The 19,108-nt window shown below is 39.7% G+C and overlaps 2 protein-coding genes and 1 pseudogene across 2 annotated transcripts; all 3 read right to left on the bottom strand.

Annotated features, from left to right (window-relative positions):
- Positions 1-3,550: 3,550 nt before the first annotated feature.
- On the bottom strand, positions 3,551-7,447 carry LOC148720862 (uncharacterized; annotated as a pseudogene).
- Positions 7,448-7,935: 488 nt separating this feature from the next.
- LOC148720861 (uncharacterized) lies at positions 7,936-8,697 on the bottom strand (the record flags this gene model as incomplete). The annotated part of the gene is made up of 1 exon (XM_088737688.1): positions 7,936-8,697. A coding segment is annotated over one exon (762 nt), but the record flags the coding sequence as incomplete, so codon positions are not given.
- Positions 8,698-15,193: 6,496 nt separating this feature from the next.
- LOC148720860 (uncharacterized) lies at positions 15,194-16,160 on the bottom strand. The gene is made up of 2 exons (XM_088737687.1): positions 15,914-16,160; positions 15,194-15,808 (listed from the first exon to the last, which is right to left on the bottom strand). The coding sequence occupies exons 1-2, from the start codon at positions 16,085-16,087 to the stop codon at positions 15,194-15,196; spliced, it is 789 nt and encodes a 262-aa protein (XP_088593813.1). The 5' UTR covers positions 16,088-16,160.
- Between the last annotated feature and the right edge of the window lie 2,948 nt (positions 16,161-19,108).

The raw sequence follows: 19,108 nt of genomic DNA, 5'->3' as shown, positions 1-19,108 counted from the left end.
GTGCAGTTTCTTCCATGAAACATTGAGATGAAGTTAACAATCTTTATTGTAATCATGCAAACGATAAAGCTAATTGTTTCATTAAGATGTTTTCAAAATAATTATATCATTTTGCGCAATGCTATGCCTGCTTCTTTTCCTACGCGAGGGGGGCGGTTTTACTCTCAGCTCAGTACCTCACCTCTCCCCCCTCCCTGATGGGTACTTGTTCAGCACTTGCTCTTAACTTGTTAACTATGGTGATTTTCTTAAGAGAATTCAACCGAAATTAAAGCAATGCTTTCAAGTGTAGAAAAAAAATTGACATGAAACTAGAATTTTCAGTATATGAGATTCTAGCTTATTTATCGTTAGCCATTAGCAAAATTGTGAAAGCTAGTTGATCATGTGCCATTTCCTCAACAAACATACTCTTTAATTAGAGTATTTTGCCTTTAGCTTGTTTAACCCTAAAACTTTTTAGAACTTCGATGATCAGACTTATATCTTTAATCCCTCTAATGGAATCCCTCAATATATCCTCCACAGCTTTAGTGCAAGTAAATACTGATTATAAACAACTTGTTGGTGTTCCACCCTGGGCAGTTTAAAATGTCAGGTGCACGTCGTGTAAATTAACCCATAGCTGGGGTAGAATCACCGAGAAAACATTGTGCTACGCTGACTGAACACAAACTCAGCTCTGAATCCGGGTGTCCTTTTCCGAGGAGTTTAACTCTGACGTCAAGAGCTCACTGAAAGGATAGCAGCGCTGACGAAAAGTCAGTTCTGTGACGCCAAGAGTATAGTAACTCTGAGCTGTGTCTGGGTGTTCTTCCCCGAGGAGTTTAACTCGGATTCCAAGAGTTGGTAATGTTGGTAAAATTTCAAAACTTTTTTAGACCCTAAAGACTTACATTTTCTGTTGTAACTTTTCCCAAGATCTCCCGGATACTGGATTACGAACTTGCATGGCGTGAACAAGAAGGCACCAAGAAACAAATTATGGCGCATTTGATTATAACAGGAAATTGAAGGATATAAAAGATTGCATGTTTATTTCTGCTAAAAGCGGCATAAACGTTTGTATTCTTCGTACGATGATGACTGCAAATACACTAAGCGAATGCCAAACGTCAAATCTTCTCACTGACGGCAGAGATCAGAAAGCGGGTGTTGTGCCAATTTTAACAAAATTTTGAATTTCTTAGATCTTCATCGATATTGATTGTTAAATGTTTTATTTCGTTGATAGTTGAAAAAAAACTGTCACTTACCTTCCTTGAAATTCAAGTCAAAGTAAGAAATATTCTGATCACAGACACACAGGCTTATCCCACAGCGTATTAACCAACTGCAACACTGCCACTCGAAATTTATTCAGAGACTGACTGTGATGTTCTGACTTGTTATTCATGCCACGCGGAATTTTTAAACCCTTAACACTCTAAATGCCTACCTATCGAAGGGTCCTTTGTTCTCGAGAAATTTAGCCTGATGTTTAAGGGTCAAACACACTCTAGCCAGGGAAATTTCCTTTTTAATCTAAACAATACACTCGGTATTGTGCAATTTCCGTTTCGAAACTAGACGGCCACCCCAGACATTGCTTTTCAAAACTTCTCGACTTTATCCTGACAAATAAAAATTACTTTCTTTATTCTGAAATGCAGAACAGGCGCATCTTTTATTTTTCTAGTTAGTTTTTTGCATCTTTCAAGAGAGCAGAAGGAAGCGGAAGGTGAGTGCGATGGACGAATCACACGAAAGAGTGCGAACTACCATTTGTCACGCCAGGCCCCTCGCGCGTTTCTTACTGGACCCGCTCGGCTCGTGCTTGCTTTCGAAAAGCAAATCACCATTATTCTTGGATCAGCTTGGCGCAACCAGGAGCATGTGCTTTCAGTGAGTGGAGACGATATAAACAGGGGATCTCAGCAAATCACAAAATGACAATAGAGAAATTCAGCTCCGCGTTTACGCGAAACGTGAACGATAAGACTATGTGACCACGTTTTCTTGCCATTTTCTCACGTTTGTCGGTTGCGCTTAACCGTTTCTACGTGAAAGTAACCTGTTTAGCGTTTGCCGTGAACGTAAAATTTTCTTCACCCTTTTTCTCTCAGAGTAGAAGTTACATGCCGGAAAAAGGGCACCAAAACTTTTCCTTGTAAGTCAGACAGGGGCGCCTTCAAATCAATCAGGATGTGAACTCACGCGAAGCTGAAGCAGCAAGGTTAACGCTATTTTACGTGAAACGTGAAAGGACAACCCGCCGCGTGCCGTTTCACGTAAACGCGATACTAAATATCTCTGATGTTCTCTCAAAAAACGTTTGATAGCGTGGCTAGAATGCGGTTGGAACAAGAGCTTGCAAGCGTACAGTTAAATAACGTAAACATTCTGTCCCAAACAGATCCTATATCTTTGCTGCCCTTTTGAATTACCAAAACGGACGGTATATCTATCTAATCTACAAGACAAATAATTTATGGTCCCCTCCAGGTTCCGTATTGTTTTCTTTGAGTGTCAATAAAAGATCACTTGTCTCTCTGCTCTTGTAACTTCTTCGTTGGTTCAATCTGTTGTTCTAACTCATGTCTAATACAGAAAAAAAATCTTAGCTCTGTAGCAGGTGCTCGACTGGGCGATAGTGACAATCTCGTCACCAAGCTCCTCTCTCCATGGGGGAGGAAAAACCCTGAGAACCAGTCGTGCGAGTGAAAGAGCGAAGTCACATGCGCCTGAGCCCGAGAATTACTATTTCACGCTCGTGTTTATTATTGTGTTCTTAACGCGCACGCCAGAAAGAAAGGCAAATTCTTTGAGATTTTTTTTGCTTGAGTGAAATTTAAAAGTTATAAAACCATTTTAATGCTGTAAAAGCTATTGACACAGCATATACTCTTACTGAAAGACTTTTTTGGAGTGATGTTCAAAATACAAGCACAACAGAGTGATAAAGATAACAGTGCAACAGGAGGAGAGATTAAAATCTTGTTATCATCCGCAGGGGCTGGCTATACGAACATTAACAAGACTATGGTGTCAAACACAAACAACGGTGGGGTCAGAGATAGTGAGACCTAGATTCTGTTGCTACTGGAATTTTGTCGGTGTATTGCTGTACCTCTCCCCATATAACGGAACTTGATTGTAAAAAAAAAAATATATATATATATATATATATATATAGAGAGAGAGAGAGGGAGAGAGGAGAGAAAGAGAGAGAGAGAGAGAGAGAGAGAGAGAGAGAGAGAGAGAGAGAGAGAGAGATCTAAACAATATTCTCTCTTCATTAATGTTCTTAACCTAGGGTATATTTTGTAAAAGTTTTGAAATGAAAAAAAAATAAAAGGGTCTTCGAGAAGACGGTCTTTGTTCATACTTCAGTGACAACATAGTTACTCCCCCTCGATTAACTATGGTGACAATAAGAGTTTTCAATGAAATTTGTCTCTATCTCATGTAAATTCAGATTAAAACATGAAGCGTTTTGCAATTTGTACAATGAAACATTGATATGAAGTTAAAAATTTTTATTTTATTTGTGCAAACAATAAAGCTAGTTGTTTCATTTGGATCATTTAGTGTTCTGCTTCTTTTCCTCATAGAGGGAGTGGGTTTACTATAAGCACAGTACCTCACCTCTCCCTCCCCTCCCCCCTCCTTTTTTTGGGTTCTTGTTCACCAGTTGGTCTTAACTAAGCAACTATGGTGGTTTTGCTAAAAGAAGTCGAACCGAAATTAAAGCAATGCTTTTCAGTGTTTAAGAAAAAACTGGCACCAAACAAGAATTTCAGTATGTGTGATGCTATCTTATCTATAATAAGCCATTTAGAAAAATTATGAAAGCTGGTTGATCATGTTCTATTTTCCTAAACAAAGATACCTTTAATTTTAATTAGAGTATTTTATCGTTATTTTATCTGGCTCGTTTTAACCTTGAATTTGTATCAACATCAATTATTAGATTTAAATCCTTTATTCCTCTAATAGAATCGCTCAGTATATTCTCTGCAGCTTTACTGTGAGTAAATATTGAATTTCATGTGCACGCCGTGTAGATCACCGCACATCTGAAGTAGAATCGCCAAGAAACCGTTGTGCTACGCTGACTGAACAGTAACTCAGTTCTGAATCTGAATCTGGGTGTCCTTCCCCGAGGAGCTTAACTCTGATGTCAAGGGTTCGATGAAATGACTGAGGTGACGACGAGAAGTGGCCTAAGGCATGTCGTGTTACTCCGAAAGAATAGTAACTCTCACCTGTGTCCAGGTGTTCTACCCCGAAGAGTTTGAATCGGATTTCAAGAGCACCCTGTTTTGATTGAAGTGCTGCGAATAAGTGGCCTAAGGAATGTTGTATTTCTCCGAGAGAAAAGTAACAATCAGCTGTGTCTGAGTGTTCTTCCCCGAAGAGTTTAACCTAAGTTTATGTCAAGGTTACGCTGAAAGGACTTAAGGGCTGACGAAAAGTCGCCTAACTGAAGTTGTATTACTCCGAGAGAAAAGTAACTCTGGGCTGTGCCTGGGTCTTCATCCCCCAAAATTTTAACCCTTATGTTAAGAGCACGCTGAGAGGACTGAAGTGCTGACGATAAGTCGCCTAAGGCACGTTGTTTTTCTCCGAGAGAAAAGTAGGTCTGTGCTGTTTTTCTGTGTTCTTCCCCGAAGAGTTTAAGTCTTATGTGAAGAGAACGCTGTTTTGACTGAAGTGCTGACGAGAAGTCGCCGGAGACATGTTGTGTTACTCCAAGAGAAAAGTAACTCTCAGCTGTTTTATGTGTTCTTCCCCGAAGAGTTTAAGTCTTATGTGAAGACAACGCTGTTTTGAGGGAAGTGCTGACGAGAAGTCTCCAAGGGCATGTTGTGTTACCCCTGGAGAAAAGTAACTCTGAGCTGTTTTTGAGTTTTCTTCCCCGAAGAGTCTAACTCTTATGTCAAGGGCACGCTGGAAAGACTGAAGTGCTGACGAAAAATCGTTAAGGGCCTGTTGTGTAACTCCTACAGTAGAGTAAATCTCAGCTGTGTCTTGGTGTTCTTCCCCGAAGAGTTTCAAGCGGATTTTAAGAGCGCACTGTTTTGACTCAAGTGCTGACGAAAAGTCGCCTAAGGTATGTTGTGTTTGACCGAGAGAAAAGTAACTCTGAGCTGTGTCTGAGTGTTCTTTCCCGAATAGTCGTAGTGCGATGTCAAGAGCACACTGATAAGACTGAATGGCTCCAGAATAGTTTCCCATCTTGTAAAGAGCGCAGCCATGGTTCAAATAGTTTTTCAATAATCCTTCCTGGTGCAGGTTTAAATCAAGATTGTCGTCGGGTTTAGGATCATCCCCTGCGGTGACTTTCCCGCTTCGGTTTAAGGTCATTTTGTGATAACTGATCCTTTTGTCGCATAATTCTACTGCTGCTTTGGGATCATTCGTCACGTTGCTTAATGTATTATTGACGTTCCTTTGGAAGTTCCCTAGGCCAATTGAGTGTGGAATGCTTGGATTTGCTATTTCTTCATATTTTTAGCACAGAATTGTTTATTGCAACCTTCGTTTCATCACCATAAAACTTGTTTTGTCGCTTCACTGACAGCGCAAATCATTTCTAATCGTAGTGGTCCAGTGTTCGTAGAATCTGGTTCCGGCTTCTCTCCTTCGATAATTTTCAATTTTCTGTTCTCCAATGGAGGAATAATAAGAAGACTTGTGCCTCCTAATGCTCTGCATTCTTGCAAAGCTGCCATGTAGAGTTCTAATGTATTTTCTCTCTTTTTGTTGAAACGAAAGTAGGTTACAAGAATCTGTAATGCAGTTACTTTGAAAATTCGCTCGTCATCGCTGTTACCCATCAAAGAAAGACCCTCTTGTAAGTTCTGAACTCCGTCGTCCATTTTCTCTGAGGCCAGTTGACAGATGCCTCTATAACACAAGAGTTTTGCTTTATCATTGACAGACAAAGTAAGGTTTTCGGCTTTGGAGAGCAGCATCATTGTTCTTCCACATTTTCCCCAAGTTACTTGTGTAAATGCCAAAGACAACAGTAACCGAATGTAGAATGTACTTTTTCCAAACTTTTAAACCTCTTCAGTTGCATGTTCGTAAAGTTTGTCAATGTTTTCTCCCTCGCACCAGAAAAGAGAGTCCAGAGATACCTTGGCTTTTATTAGTACAGAAAAAGCAACGTCGCATGTTTTAGGATCGGAACAGCTTTCCAATAGACTTTGAAAGATATTCTGCTTCTGTTCAAAGAAATCAATAAATGCTTGCAGGGAATGTCCAGTCAAAAACTGTTCATTTAGCTTCTCGAAAAGAGAGACGTAAAATGCAGACTAACGTGCTTTGGAGTTGAGCATCGTTTCTTTCATTTCATCTTTGCCTCTTTCTTTTTCAAACGACAGAAGCAGCTTATGCATCGAAAATGAGTCAGGTTTGCAGCTGGAGTCAAGGAGGGATTTTTTTCGAACTGTATGGAAGACCTTCTTGGCCTCGACACTGGATTTGACATCTAAAACAGCTGCAGGAACCGAGAGGTTAAAGTCTTGTGAAAGAACACTAAGAGATACAAGAGCCTCCTTTTCCAGTAAAGAGAGTCTCGTAAAAGAGGTTTCGAATAGGAACTTCAACCGTAGATTGCTCGGATAGTCTGGCTTGTCTAATAAATCGACAACGTCTCTTTCTGTAGAGTCTTCCAAGTCCTTTAGAAATTGACTCGGTTGATCATTATCTTCAGAAATGTAGGAACACAACAGTTTCGTGGCCAAAGGTACATTACCACAGATTTTCGCAATTCTCGAGCAGGCACTCATGGTCGCACTTGGGAGCAATCCAGCTATTAAACTTTGAGAAAAGGACTCGACTAATGGTCGTATTCTTACTGTGTGATGGCCTTGCAAATGCACATGTATGAATTCGAGAGATTCCCTTGTCGTAATAAGAAATGATGCATTTTTGACTTGACCGAGGATGACTTCAAGGAATCTTATAAAATTCTCTTTCCCATTCGGAGCTCCACTTTCGAGCAGGTCATCAGCGTTGTCGAGAATCATCACAAATTCATCTGAAATTTCGCTGAGAAAGAGAGAAAGTTCATCGTCAATGGACATCCGCGGAGGTATTTGATCTTTTGAGGAGCGTCTTTCAAAGAAGCTCAAAAGCTTTGAAGTCAGCTCAGCTTCTGACAGGAGTCCTCGCATGGAGAACAAGTGCACAGATAGTCCTCCAGATTGGAGTTGATGTCCGACAGTAGTTGCTACAGAAGTTTTACCAAAACCAGGCGACCCCCATGTCGACACGATCCGGGTACCTTTGGAAGTCAAGTGACTGCTAATCTCTTCACACTCTTTCTGACGGCCAGTGAAGTGTGGAATCTTGGAAGGAAGATTTGATGGTGGAAGAAATGGCTTTGAATCTTGAAAGAAACAAACAGATTGAATCATAAAAGAGCCAATCATAATGGTGCTAGTTCGGAGAACGAACGAAAATAATGATCACGAAAAAGGGTACATTTGGCGATACCATCAAATATCTGGACAACATGTTCCTTCTGGATGCCACAAGCTTGTGTGCTTTTTCTAAGGTGTCCTCTAATGGCATCCGATGTGAGGAGTCACGAATTCGGTAGAAAAAGTAGGTACGGTTTATGTCTTGAACAAATAATAAAAGTAACATGTAGCTTAAGGTGGTAGTCCTGTTCAAGAAGGAAGGTAAATCAGGACATACAGAAAGGATTGTAAAGACATTCTCTAGGCATTTTTTGGGGAAAGCAGGAAGTTGAGCTCCGGATTTCATCGGTACTATTAAAGTAAGGAGAAAAATCACCAAGTCCTTCTCGTGCATCCCCGCGGAAGGAGCGCTTAGATCACTCTGCTGCAATGCATCTTTGAGTCTTTTCCCCTTTTAAAAGTCACAACGATAATAACTTTTTACCTGTGTAGTCTTGATTTATGTATTGTTGTTGATCATCTATTTTTGCTTCAATAAAGCAAGGTCGTCAACTTTTTCCTTTAGATCATTCCCCCGTGCTATCAATTCGTCCACACCTGATTTTACTTCTTCGAGACACTCGATATACGATCTGGTTTCCTGCCGAAGACTTTTCTCCAATCTACAAACCTCTTTGGTGGGGAAATTAGATTCTGTCAATCCACCGATGGCACCGATGGGATCTGTGTTGATACCAAGAGCTTTAAATCCTTCTTTAGCGAGCTGCACGTATTGCTCAAAGGTTAGTTTATCAATCTCCGACCTCTCTGAGTGACAAAGCGAGTTTCTTAATAGTCGAAGCTGATCGATAGCGAGAGCAAAGGTTTCAGCTGTATTTCCACTTGGACTCACAACAGATGCATGAAACTTTCCATGAGGTACTTTATGACGCCTCACGTACAGCTCACCAAGTGTCCTGTAATGACCTTTGCTATCTGGCGTAGCAAAGGATCTTGCATAGATGGTGGCCTGGAACAGAGCTGTGCAATCCCATTCTTCATAAGAGATGTGTGTAGGGACTTTGGTTTTACCACCTTCTTCAGCAACAAAGAAATTTCTTACCAACGTGGAGTCCTCCCAGAGTTGATATCCGGGACGATGTCCATAGATGTTGTCCCACATGGATTTGAACGTTTGACGTAAGGCGCTGGAGAGCTCATTGAGTACAATGGAGACAAATTTGAAATAATTAAGCTGCTCGTTCGAGAAAGGCTGAAGAGGCGTCAGTGGTAACGAGAGTAGATTTTGTTATCCCTGGCTAATTCCTGATGGTTGTGAGAGAATTTTGTCAGCAGATGCCTTTTTATAGAAATTTCAAATATATTTCGAATAATAAGGTTCTTTGAACTGAGAAATAATGTAAAGTTGATGACTTACGGTATCTTTCCACGTAAAGGTAATTGATAATAATAATAATAATAATAATAATAATAATGATAATAGCAATAATACTATATTTAAACAGGGTAAACCTGCCAGCTGAGGCTGTTATGGGTGTCCTTGGCAACTAAAAAAATTAGGAATTGCAGGAAAAATAACCATAACAGATTAACCATCAGGTAAATGTAAAAAATTATGTGCCATGTCGATAAATAAAAACTAAGAATTATTCAACTAAGTAAATTAACACTCTAAAAGAAAGAACAAACAGAAGATTTATCAGAAGTCTAATAAATAATATCATGAAGCTGTGTTTTAAAAATCAAGTTGGCAAGTTTTTGGAAGCCTGTGCTTCCGTGCACCGTTGTCTTAGACGGAAGCCAACATGAGATTGAACTTCCTTGATCTTTCACGTCGATCACTGTTGTCATTGGGAAATGACCCATTTGAAATTTAATGTAAATAAGTTTAAAGGAGTAATGTGATCCAGACAGCTGACAGTCGTTTCTCTTCCATTCAACAATTTATAATGAAATAAATTATATTTGACCTAGCTGCGGATTAAAATCTATTAGAGTCATGATCTCCGCTGCTAAGCTGTGATGTAAACGATTGCAGAAAAGAAGCGTGAAAAAAATTCAGGCTTCGACGGGACTCGAACCCAGGCCTCCCAGATACTTGTGCTGAATTTTTTCAGGTTTCTCTTCTGCAATTGTTTAAACTACAGCTCAACTGCGAGGATTATTGCTTCACTTGGTCAAACTGAATACGTGTATAAAATTACGACTCAAAGTCCGCTTTAAGATTCCAATCTATAAGTTAACCTTACGAAGACTGTCTGTAAAGATCAATTTACCGCAGGTTTGTACATGTACATTCTCAGTCATTTCCGTCGAATACCGGTTGCATAGAGCAACGTGACTGTCCTGATAACTTAACTGCCCCAGTGATTCATGAGCCAAATGCAACATCAAGACCCGAAATTCATCCCGCGAAACTGAGTGTTGTGTTATAGATACAAGGCGGAGTTAAAATGATATGAGGAAATGCCTGTGAAATAAAGTCTATTGTTCTTTTTAAAAAAAAAGTGGCGTTATGGTCAGATATACTCACCCTTGCAAGGAAAATTCCCTTCGGATCTCCGCACTTTCATCAGGCTTGAAAAGGAACTATTAAGAAACAAATAAATTCGTATCATTTGCCCTTTGGATTAAGTCGGTGAGTATATGCCGACTTTGGGCTCATATTCTGCTAATTTGATTTTCTGAGACTCTATGGTTGAAGTATCCTTGTCTGCGACACTAAAAATTAAGTGAGCTGTCGTCGATTCAAGTGTTTTCTCTTTTACTCTTCCTTTATTCTTCGACTGAAGTTTGCGACGTTTGATTTCGCTAGAAGACCTTTTGCTTGATAAGTTTGAATTCAGCTTAACCCTAGTCTCTGATTGTACAGAAAGCTCGTCAAATTCTCCCACAACAAAGAATTCGCGCAAAGTCAGATCAGAGAATGTATCAGGGGATTAGCATACCACTTGATGTCTGTTTTCACCGAAGCATTTTGTGATTTAGAGTAACGTGTGGTTTCAAGTGCAAAAAATACTGGAATTTCCTGATCTTCGATGTTAAGTTAAGTGTTGTTCAGGTTGTTAGATGGAGAAACTTTAACTCACCTACATTAAAATTTAATGGCTAAAGCGGGAAACAACATGACGAGAGGTACACAGGCTGATTATCTCAATGATTTAAGGACGGAATGCGAGATAACAACGCCAAAATCACCCATAAAATGAACAATACGTTTAAGATGGACTTGCTGTTTCTAAGGCGCTTATGAAATAGAGAGTCTATTGTTCTTTAAATCGTGGTGTGATGATCACAGGTCAGGTACGCCGAAGCGAAGGAAATTCCCTTTTAATCTTATATAAAGCCGCTCGGTTATCTGAACCAAGTGGATTTCAAGAGGGGAAAACAAAAATATTTTTCTATTTTCAGGCGGCAATAGAGATTTCTCCGATTCTACGATTTTAGTTCTCTTTTCTGCAAGTACTACATTAATGATATAATGATCTGTCTTTGAAAGATTTTTTGTCCTTTCGATTCCTGCAAATTTGTCAATAGACCACATAATTCTTCGTTTGCAATCACGTGACTAGAATCGACTACGTAATAGGGGACGCCATTGCTGGTGGACCATAGCACCAATTCAAGATGGCGGAGGCAAACATTTGTACCAACGACGGTGTAGCTTTATCTCAAAAATACTTGTCTTTGACTAGACTTGCGAAGGCTAGATATCGTCAGAAAGTTAATTTATGTCGTTTCGACCCATATCTCTTAAATAATAGTGAATGTAGTGATGATTTACGATATTTTCCGAGCATCCAATATCCGGATATTGTAAACTATCTCGTCCTCCAAACCTCGTGGGCTGCCGGAGAAGAAATGAAGGCGTACAAAGCTTTAGACGCGTATAATTTCTTTGTTTCCGGATGGGTCAATACTTTATTCACCAAGAAAGTCGCTGAATCGAATTCAGTTGTTGTTACCGCGAGGGTAAATCACTCGCAAAGAACCAGAACAACACCATTGAGCACATGGCTTCTCGCCGACATGAGTGGTGAGGTAATTCTATGACACTGTGATTGTATGGCCGGCCTCTTGCGAAGCATTTTCCCATATTGGTGCCCTATTATTCGCAGTTGAAGCTGGATATCGAATGAGGGACTCGGTGACATGTACTGGAGAAAAAAGCCAATGGATAATGCCGAGTTATCTTAAAGAGATCCCGTACATGCCAGTCAGTGACATGGACTTAACTTCGGCAAAAAAGTTACGAAAACAGCTTGAAGAACCAGACGGGTCCAAGCAAAGAGCAGAAAAAGAGCGGCCTCAAATTGAAGTGCTTAGTGCATCAGAGAGAGATAGCTTTTTCAAAGAAATATTTAACTATGGAAAGTCTGCCATCCTTTCACTGATTCCCCCATACAATTCATCTTTTATTTTTCACGAAGAGCAGGTTGCTGGACTGCCTGAATCAGTAGCAGACCAAGTCAAGTCCAGATGCTCTTCAGCAACTTTAGAAGAGCCAGAATTGATTGACGAAGTATTTTCTGCTCTTCATGTCAATGCCAAAGAAGCAGAGACAGTTGAAAGTGCCACAAGAAACCAGAATGAAACAAAATTGTGGTATACGCAAAGAGCTGCTAGAATAACAGCCTCAAAATTTAAGTCAACGTGCCGCAGTAATCCAGAAAAACCATCAAAGAGTTTAATTAAGACGGTTTGTTATCCCGAAGCCCATCGCTTTAGCAGTGCTGCTACTAAATGGGGTATTGATCGTGAAAGTAAAGCTAGAGAAGATTATATATTCAATATTGCTGGAGACCATTTAAATCTTTCTGTAGCTGACTGTGGTCTGCATTTAAATCCAAGGTTGCCATTTCTAGGAGCATCCCCTGATGGGCTAGTTATGTGTGAATGCTGTGGCATTGGCCTTTGTGAAATAAAGTGTCCATACAAACACAGAAAGTCCACTATTCAAGAGGCTGCCAACAGTGACAAGGATTTCTGCTTAAGGTTCAACGACAGTGGACTAGAACTTGACAACAAGCACCAATATTATTATCAGGTGCAGTGTCAATTATTTGTCACTGAAATGGCCTACTGCGATTTTGTTGTTTGGACAGTGTGACCTATTTGTTCAAAGATTAATGCCTGATGAACACTTCTGGAATGTAAATTTACCAAAGGGCATTTCTTTTTACAAAAAATGCATTCTACCTGAGGTTATAAGGGGCTGTCAACCAACATCTGGCTGTGATTTACCATCAGACAGTGAAGAGGATGGGCCATGGTGCACCTGCCAGGAGGACAAGTGTGAAAGCACATTGATTGCCTGTGCCAGGAACTGCAGAGTTAAGTGGTTTTATATAGAGAGTGTGTGGGACTTGGTAGTGTACCTGAAGGGATGTGGATGTGCCCCTCTTGTACCAAACACAGGTTATAATGATGTTTTTTCTTTGAAGTTTTTAATATAAATCGCTATAAAAGTAATCACTTATGGTATTCAATCAACAACTTTGTCCCAATTTGTGGCATTTTAACATTTCTGAAATTCTAAAATTTGCAGCAATTTCTATTTTTTAAATTATTTACAAAAAGTATTATTAGCCAGGACTTAAAAGAACTTTTTTTGACATTCAATTGAAATGACAATGTATATTTCATAGATTTTAGAGTCTTGACAAATATGGGATTAGTGCTGAACATGTAAATATTATTGTTATGTTATACTGGTCACTATATATATATATTACCTTGTCAAACTTTCAACTTCTAGACAGTACAGTGCATTCAGTTTATCACTGTAACACTTTGTTCAAAAATTATACAAAATGGCACTACTTAACACAGAAATTTGCACTTTTCTTGTTAGCAAAGTGTATGTCAGATATAATGACGATATTTAAATACTCTTGTCATTAAAAAAGAATTTCTATTGGAATGGAACAATTGACCCAGACAAGTTTGTCAGTGCACAACAAATAATAGCTATTTTGTCTACTGGTGCAAGGTCATCTCCTTTTCGTGACGTGACCAACTGTACAGGTAGTATCCCTTGCATAATTTTGTTTTTCTTTCTGACCAGACCGATCACCCGCTCAACATGTATGCGTACATTTGCAATAATTCTTGTGTCCTCAACCTCGACAGCAGACAATTGTTTTTTCCTTTTGTGAAGGCTGGAATGTGTAGTTTGACTTGATGAAAGCCAACACTATCTTCTATGTCAAAGCCCCTGTCAGCTAGTACAATATCACCAGGTAAAAGCTTTGGTAGTATTCTTGAGTGCTCTGTCAGGTGTTTGTCTGAAACTCTGCCTCCCCATGCTTTGGATATGAAGGAGATAGTACCCTGAGGGGTTATGCCTATTTAAAACTTTATGGTATTGTGATGCTTATAGTTGGACCAAGTCATTGCCCTTGCTATTAGACTACTTGGCCTTTCTATAAATATCTCAAAACAATCTATAATAACAGAAACTTTCTTGCCAAAATTTTTTTGAAATACTCTAGGCATAGTTGCTTGCAGTTCTTCACGCTCTGGCCAATATATAAGAAATTTAAATCTAATACTTAGTGCATGGATCCATCGATCAAATATTCTTGATGCGGTTGCTACTGGAATATCAAATCTGTAAGCCAAGTCTTGAAGTGTGAGATTAAGTTTCAACCTTAAGAGAACTAGAATATACTCACTAAATGATTCAAGACCATTCTGAAAGTTTCCCTTGATACAATGAGAGGTAAGATTAAATACACTCATCAGGGTTTTGTAGTTTGGCAGGCCAATGTAGAATTTAGTTTTTTCATCATTGTTCTTAAATGTTTGTTCTGAAAATCGAGCAGATAGGAGTTGACTCTTTAAATTGGATAGTTCTATCAAGTGTTGTAGGTATTTTTTTTCATTTTCCATTTGGGTAAGGTCTATGTCTGTTTGGCATTCCTGGTCTCTAGTAGCAGCTTGTTATGCCTGGCAATTTTTGTCACTTAGAGTACTTGAATCACGCACTGTAGATTAAAACATTCAAAATAATAACACCACAAGATAAGCTTTTGTAGGAAATATATCGGAACACAAACATAGAATGCAGAAGTAATAGAAATTAACTCACTAGTAGTTGGTTCAGAAACTTTGAATTCTTGAACTGTTGTTGGTTCAGTCTCTACTTGTGGGCTTTCGACACTTTCAACAACTGTTTCAGCAATTTCAGCCTCCATATCAGCTATTTCTTGTCTACGTCTTTTTCTGCTTTTTGCGCGAGCATTGCGTTCAACTGCTATTGAAGAATTGCATATATCACCATGGCCTAATTTAAGAGTTGGTGCCCAGTCAGGATCTGTGGTATCCCAAACACTAGAAGGCGAACGTAAAATGCAATGATAACACGTGCGATCAACTTGAGGTCCGTAAAAATCTTTGCGTAAATCGTATCGCGTGCATTTTCCTAAACCATGAATCTATTCCTTATTTTTTTACTCACCGTTAACAAAATGCTCGCTACAAACACGCGTATTTTCAGCCTTCTTGTCATCTAAATCCTTTCTCCGAATGTTTGCCAACCACTGTCGTCGACGATCTTCACAAAGCTTGCGTAGTTTATCTCCTCCGTTCTTTCCGTTCCGTGTACGGACACTTCACCTCAAGAACAGTTCCTTCATCAATAATACCATCTGGAGATGCACCAAGAATTCCAGATGAATGAAACCAGATTCCAGTTCCTTTCACTACCAACCCTGTTTTCAGGGTGAATGCTTTGACGGCTTCCTCTTCATTATTTACTCCCCATTGCACTGCCTTTACCCTTGATAGGTCGTACTCCCCGAGAAGACGTTTAATAAGTGAAGGAGTGATCCTCTTTGCCTTAGGTCAGAGCCGAAGTTACTGGCTGTAAGGCGGCCCCTTCTCGCCAAAAACCAGGCCGGGTTGTCTCGCTGGCCAGCAGTTAATTCGCTAACCCGTAAAATGTCCGTTTCTTGTAATCTGGAAAGGCGAACCAAACAGTCCAGCTGCTGCTGACGCCCAATGGCTTGAAGAAACTCGTCAGAGAAAATAATTTCTTCTATGGTTGGAAAAGGAAGCTGGTTAGCAATAGGTGGCTCAGGGCTGATTAGCCAGCAGAGCCCTGTAAACCGCCCATATTCCTTTAGGTCTTCGTACAACGCGCAACGGTCAGCTTGTGTAGGCTTTCTCGACAGAGCAGAATACCTTTTAGGCGGGGGGAACATTTCTGTGACCGCTTGAGTTGAAAGCGATGTATTTGACTTTCGTTTCCGCCACTGGCATTCGGCGTCGGTTCGGCTCAGGTTGTGAATACCGTGAATAAAGAGGGCTGCTGCGTGACTGCATTTAAACACGCCTCTTGGACATTCACACTCGGTTGATTTTATTTCATGTTCTTCATCCAAATAAATCTGCAAGATGTCAAGATTAATGGCATTTAGTTCGGCAAATAGAAACGGTTTTTTCGGCAAGATGCTACTAGTAAAAGATCGATCATGCAAAGAATAACAACTCACCGTCACTTTATAAACCTTTTGTTTCATGCTTGCGTGTACTTCTCCTCGTAAAACACCCTGCTGGTAAGTAAATGCTTCAATGTGATCTGACTTAAAGTGGTTTTCCCCCTTTTTTATAGATTTCTTTTCTTCTGAGAAGAAAGAAAAAAGCGAAGCGATGGATAATGTCGCCATTTTGAATCGAATGGGCGCTTGTTTGGAACTGAGATTTTTAGCACCATGGAAACGTGACGTCACCGCTTAAGGACGCTATTGCGGGGAAGCGAAAATATTGTATACAAGAATCCCCTTTCTTTTTGTTACTTTTGTTACTGCAGTCTTTGACAGCACAAATATAGCCCATGGCCGAATAAAACAACAACAAAAACTCAACAACTGTGACGAAAAGTCTTTGCTTCGCTTTGTTTGCATCCGGCACTGGTCCACCAGCAATGGTCGACTTTCCGGTTTTCAGAGATCGCATAATTAGGTGTGACGTCACGTGCAAACGAAGAATAGCGAGGCGCACGTATTACGTCATGAAATTTAAGACCCAGACAAAATATGTCCAATTCTATAAATATGATAAATGAAAAATGATACGAACGGAGCCTAGCCGGGGCAGTTCTCTTCAATCTTTTGCAGTTTTTGATGGGAAAACAACATTGCTGGTTTGAAATTTAAAATTTAAACGAGAACCTAAGAAAATACTCTTTTAGCCACTTAGAACGGTCTCCAGCCTCAAGTTATACCTAGTCTCCGTATTCTCGGAAAGCTCAGTACAAGAGGGGGGTTGGAGGTGGGGGGTAAAGGGGGGTCCTCCGCACGTTTCACGGACATCAAAAAGTAGAAATAAGGCTTCAAGAAAAAATTTGAAATACGGCGATAAGGTTCATGTTTCTTGAAAAGCAGAACATTTAATTTTAACTGTTAAAGCAGTTCACTACAGTTTCTATTTTCACAAAGAAATTCTCTGACTTAATACTTATGACAGTAGTAGTTTGCAGTAAATGATTTAGCAAATACTTAATGTCAAATAGCGAGATAGCTTCAGTCGTAGAACCGTTGAAATTGTACACGTTGCGTGTAGTGTTATCCTAACAAAATTTCGATTTCTAAGAATTTCACAGGTCAGAAACACCTTAGCAAATCGAGTAAGGGAAATTTCCTCTAGATCCGAAAAATATGACTCAGTAGTAAACAATTTCCATTTCCGGCATCAACATACCTTCGAGACATAACTTCTTCTTACAAAGATAGAATTTCCTTAACAAGGCAAACACAATCCGCTCTTGTCGTTTGAACCCAAGTCTTTAACCTTTCAACTCCCAGAAGTGATTAACATGTAACTTCTCCCTATAATATCCATACATTATCCAGCAAACAGGTAATGAGAATACTTAAACTTGTCAGGTAGAACTTGTTATCTTGATCCAACACCAAATTCTTGCAACTCATTTTCAAGGAAATGTATGGCAGCTAGAGGAGAGAATTTACAATCAAATCGCGGAAGTTATAGAATTAAAATGTATAAATCGATTTTGAAATAGTATTTTCCTATTTTAGGAACATCGTAGATTTTCAGAATCTACAGTAATACACATTTGTTAGGAGTGGAGAATCTTCGATTGCCTGATCTTTGCTCTTTATTTTTCCCTTATTCTGCGACTGTCGTGTGCAACTCTGCGATCTCGTCTTAAGACCTTTTGGATGATAACTTTCCTCCTCAAACAAATCTCCGAATGAGTAAAAACTCCACAACTAATTAAACTGTTGACAGCAAAGAATCTGGAGAGAGTCAGATCAGAGAATGTGTTCGATATTAGTGTATCAATTTGATGTTTATTTTCACCGGGGCATTTTATGATTTGACATGTAGCTTTCTTAATTTGTGCAAGAAAGGACTTAGTGGAGGTGATCCCAAAGAACATCGATCATTAACTTTGAACTGATGAGTACTATTCAGTGTTGTGTCACTTCTAACAAGCTCGCGAATTTTCTTAACCATTCATATTTAGTCTAGTTTATTGAGTCACTAAATTGGAAAATATTTTTACGTACCAAGCTGGTATTACGGTAATGGTGAACATCCTGGTTGATTATGTCAAAGATTCATAGACGAAAGGAAACTCTAAAACTCCAAAACTGAATCTTGCGTTATAAATTCAACAAGGCGTCAGCAAGCTCTGGTATGAAAAGTGCTTTTGACTCAAATAAAATGCGACGTGTTGGTCATACGATACGTTTTAGCAAGGGAATTTCCCTTTCATCTAAACGTTAACAAAATCCTCGAGCGTGATTGGCAATCAGTGCTGTGATTTGAGCCCTAATAGGACAGTGTACTCATCAACATTCCAAATTCCAATTCGATCTGGAAACAGCGAACAAGAAGAGCCACCCAGTGGAATGTCCATTGCTAAATTATTATATTATTATTGTCATCATTATTAATGAAGATTATCCGTGATAAGTGAAATGGGACAGTTAACGCTTTGTGCCCGCGTAAATTGACACGAAGCGTCATTTGCGCGCTGCTGCATGGACTATTGGATTTCATATTCTCGTAGGAAAAGGTCAACTTTTGTACCCTTTATTTAAGGATATATTTTAGCCGAGGGGTATTTGTCATGGTCGTAATAATGTTTCTTGCTATTGGTGCCCTTCAGTAGCATTATCAGACGAGTTTTGTCGAGCTATGGCTCATGGTTCGTATTTTGGCGCCATTTACTAGTGCTAAAACATTTATGGCGAGACTGAACCGGCCTGATGTTAGGCAGCAGTTATTATTTATCATGATCACCCGGAAGAGGAGACGGCGGGTGGCGTGGAAGATTTTTGAGATTACATGGTTTTCAAGGGGAACGGAGCGGAAATTATTGAATATGTCGCCTTCCATGAAAAGACTGAGTAGGATTTTCTGTTCAATGGAGTTCTAATCTGTTGTGTGATGTCGTTTAGAAAGATGTTTTAATCAGCTTGACCTCATTCAAATCTGGTTCTTGAATTGCAAAACTGAGAAGGATGATAAGGAAATTGGAGGAGATGAGGGAAGAGACACCGTGGCAGGGAGAAAGATGGAGGAAACATGGGTTGGGAAGGAGGAGGTTGAATGGCAGGGAAGGTAGAGGGAAGGACAGGAAGGGTCGGTAGGGTGACTAAATATAATCTAGACGCGGGGAGGGAGAGAGAGGAGGACGATATGTTGAGGGAGGAATT

Source organism: Stylophora pistillata, chromosome 11 (genome assembly GCF_964205215.1).
Source record: "Stylophora pistillata chromosome 11, jaStyPist1.2, whole genome shotgun sequence".
NCBI lineage: Eukaryota > Metazoa > Cnidaria > Anthozoa > Scleractinia > Pocilloporidae > Stylophora > Stylophora pistillata.
The sequence above is the reverse complement of the archived record's forward strand: the minus strand, read 5'-3'. Positions and strand labels throughout refer to the sequence as shown.

Bases quoted from the DNA above. Each gene is read 5' to 3' on its own strand.
- LOC148720860 (XM_088737687.1), bottom strand. From the start codon at position 16,087: ATGGCGACATTATCCATCGCTTCGCTTTTTTCTTTCTTCTCAGAAGAA. The intron at 15,809-15,913 runs GTGAGTTGTTAT...GACATCTTGCAG, and splicing joins AAAAGGTTTATAAAGTGACG to ATTTATTTGGATGAAGAACA.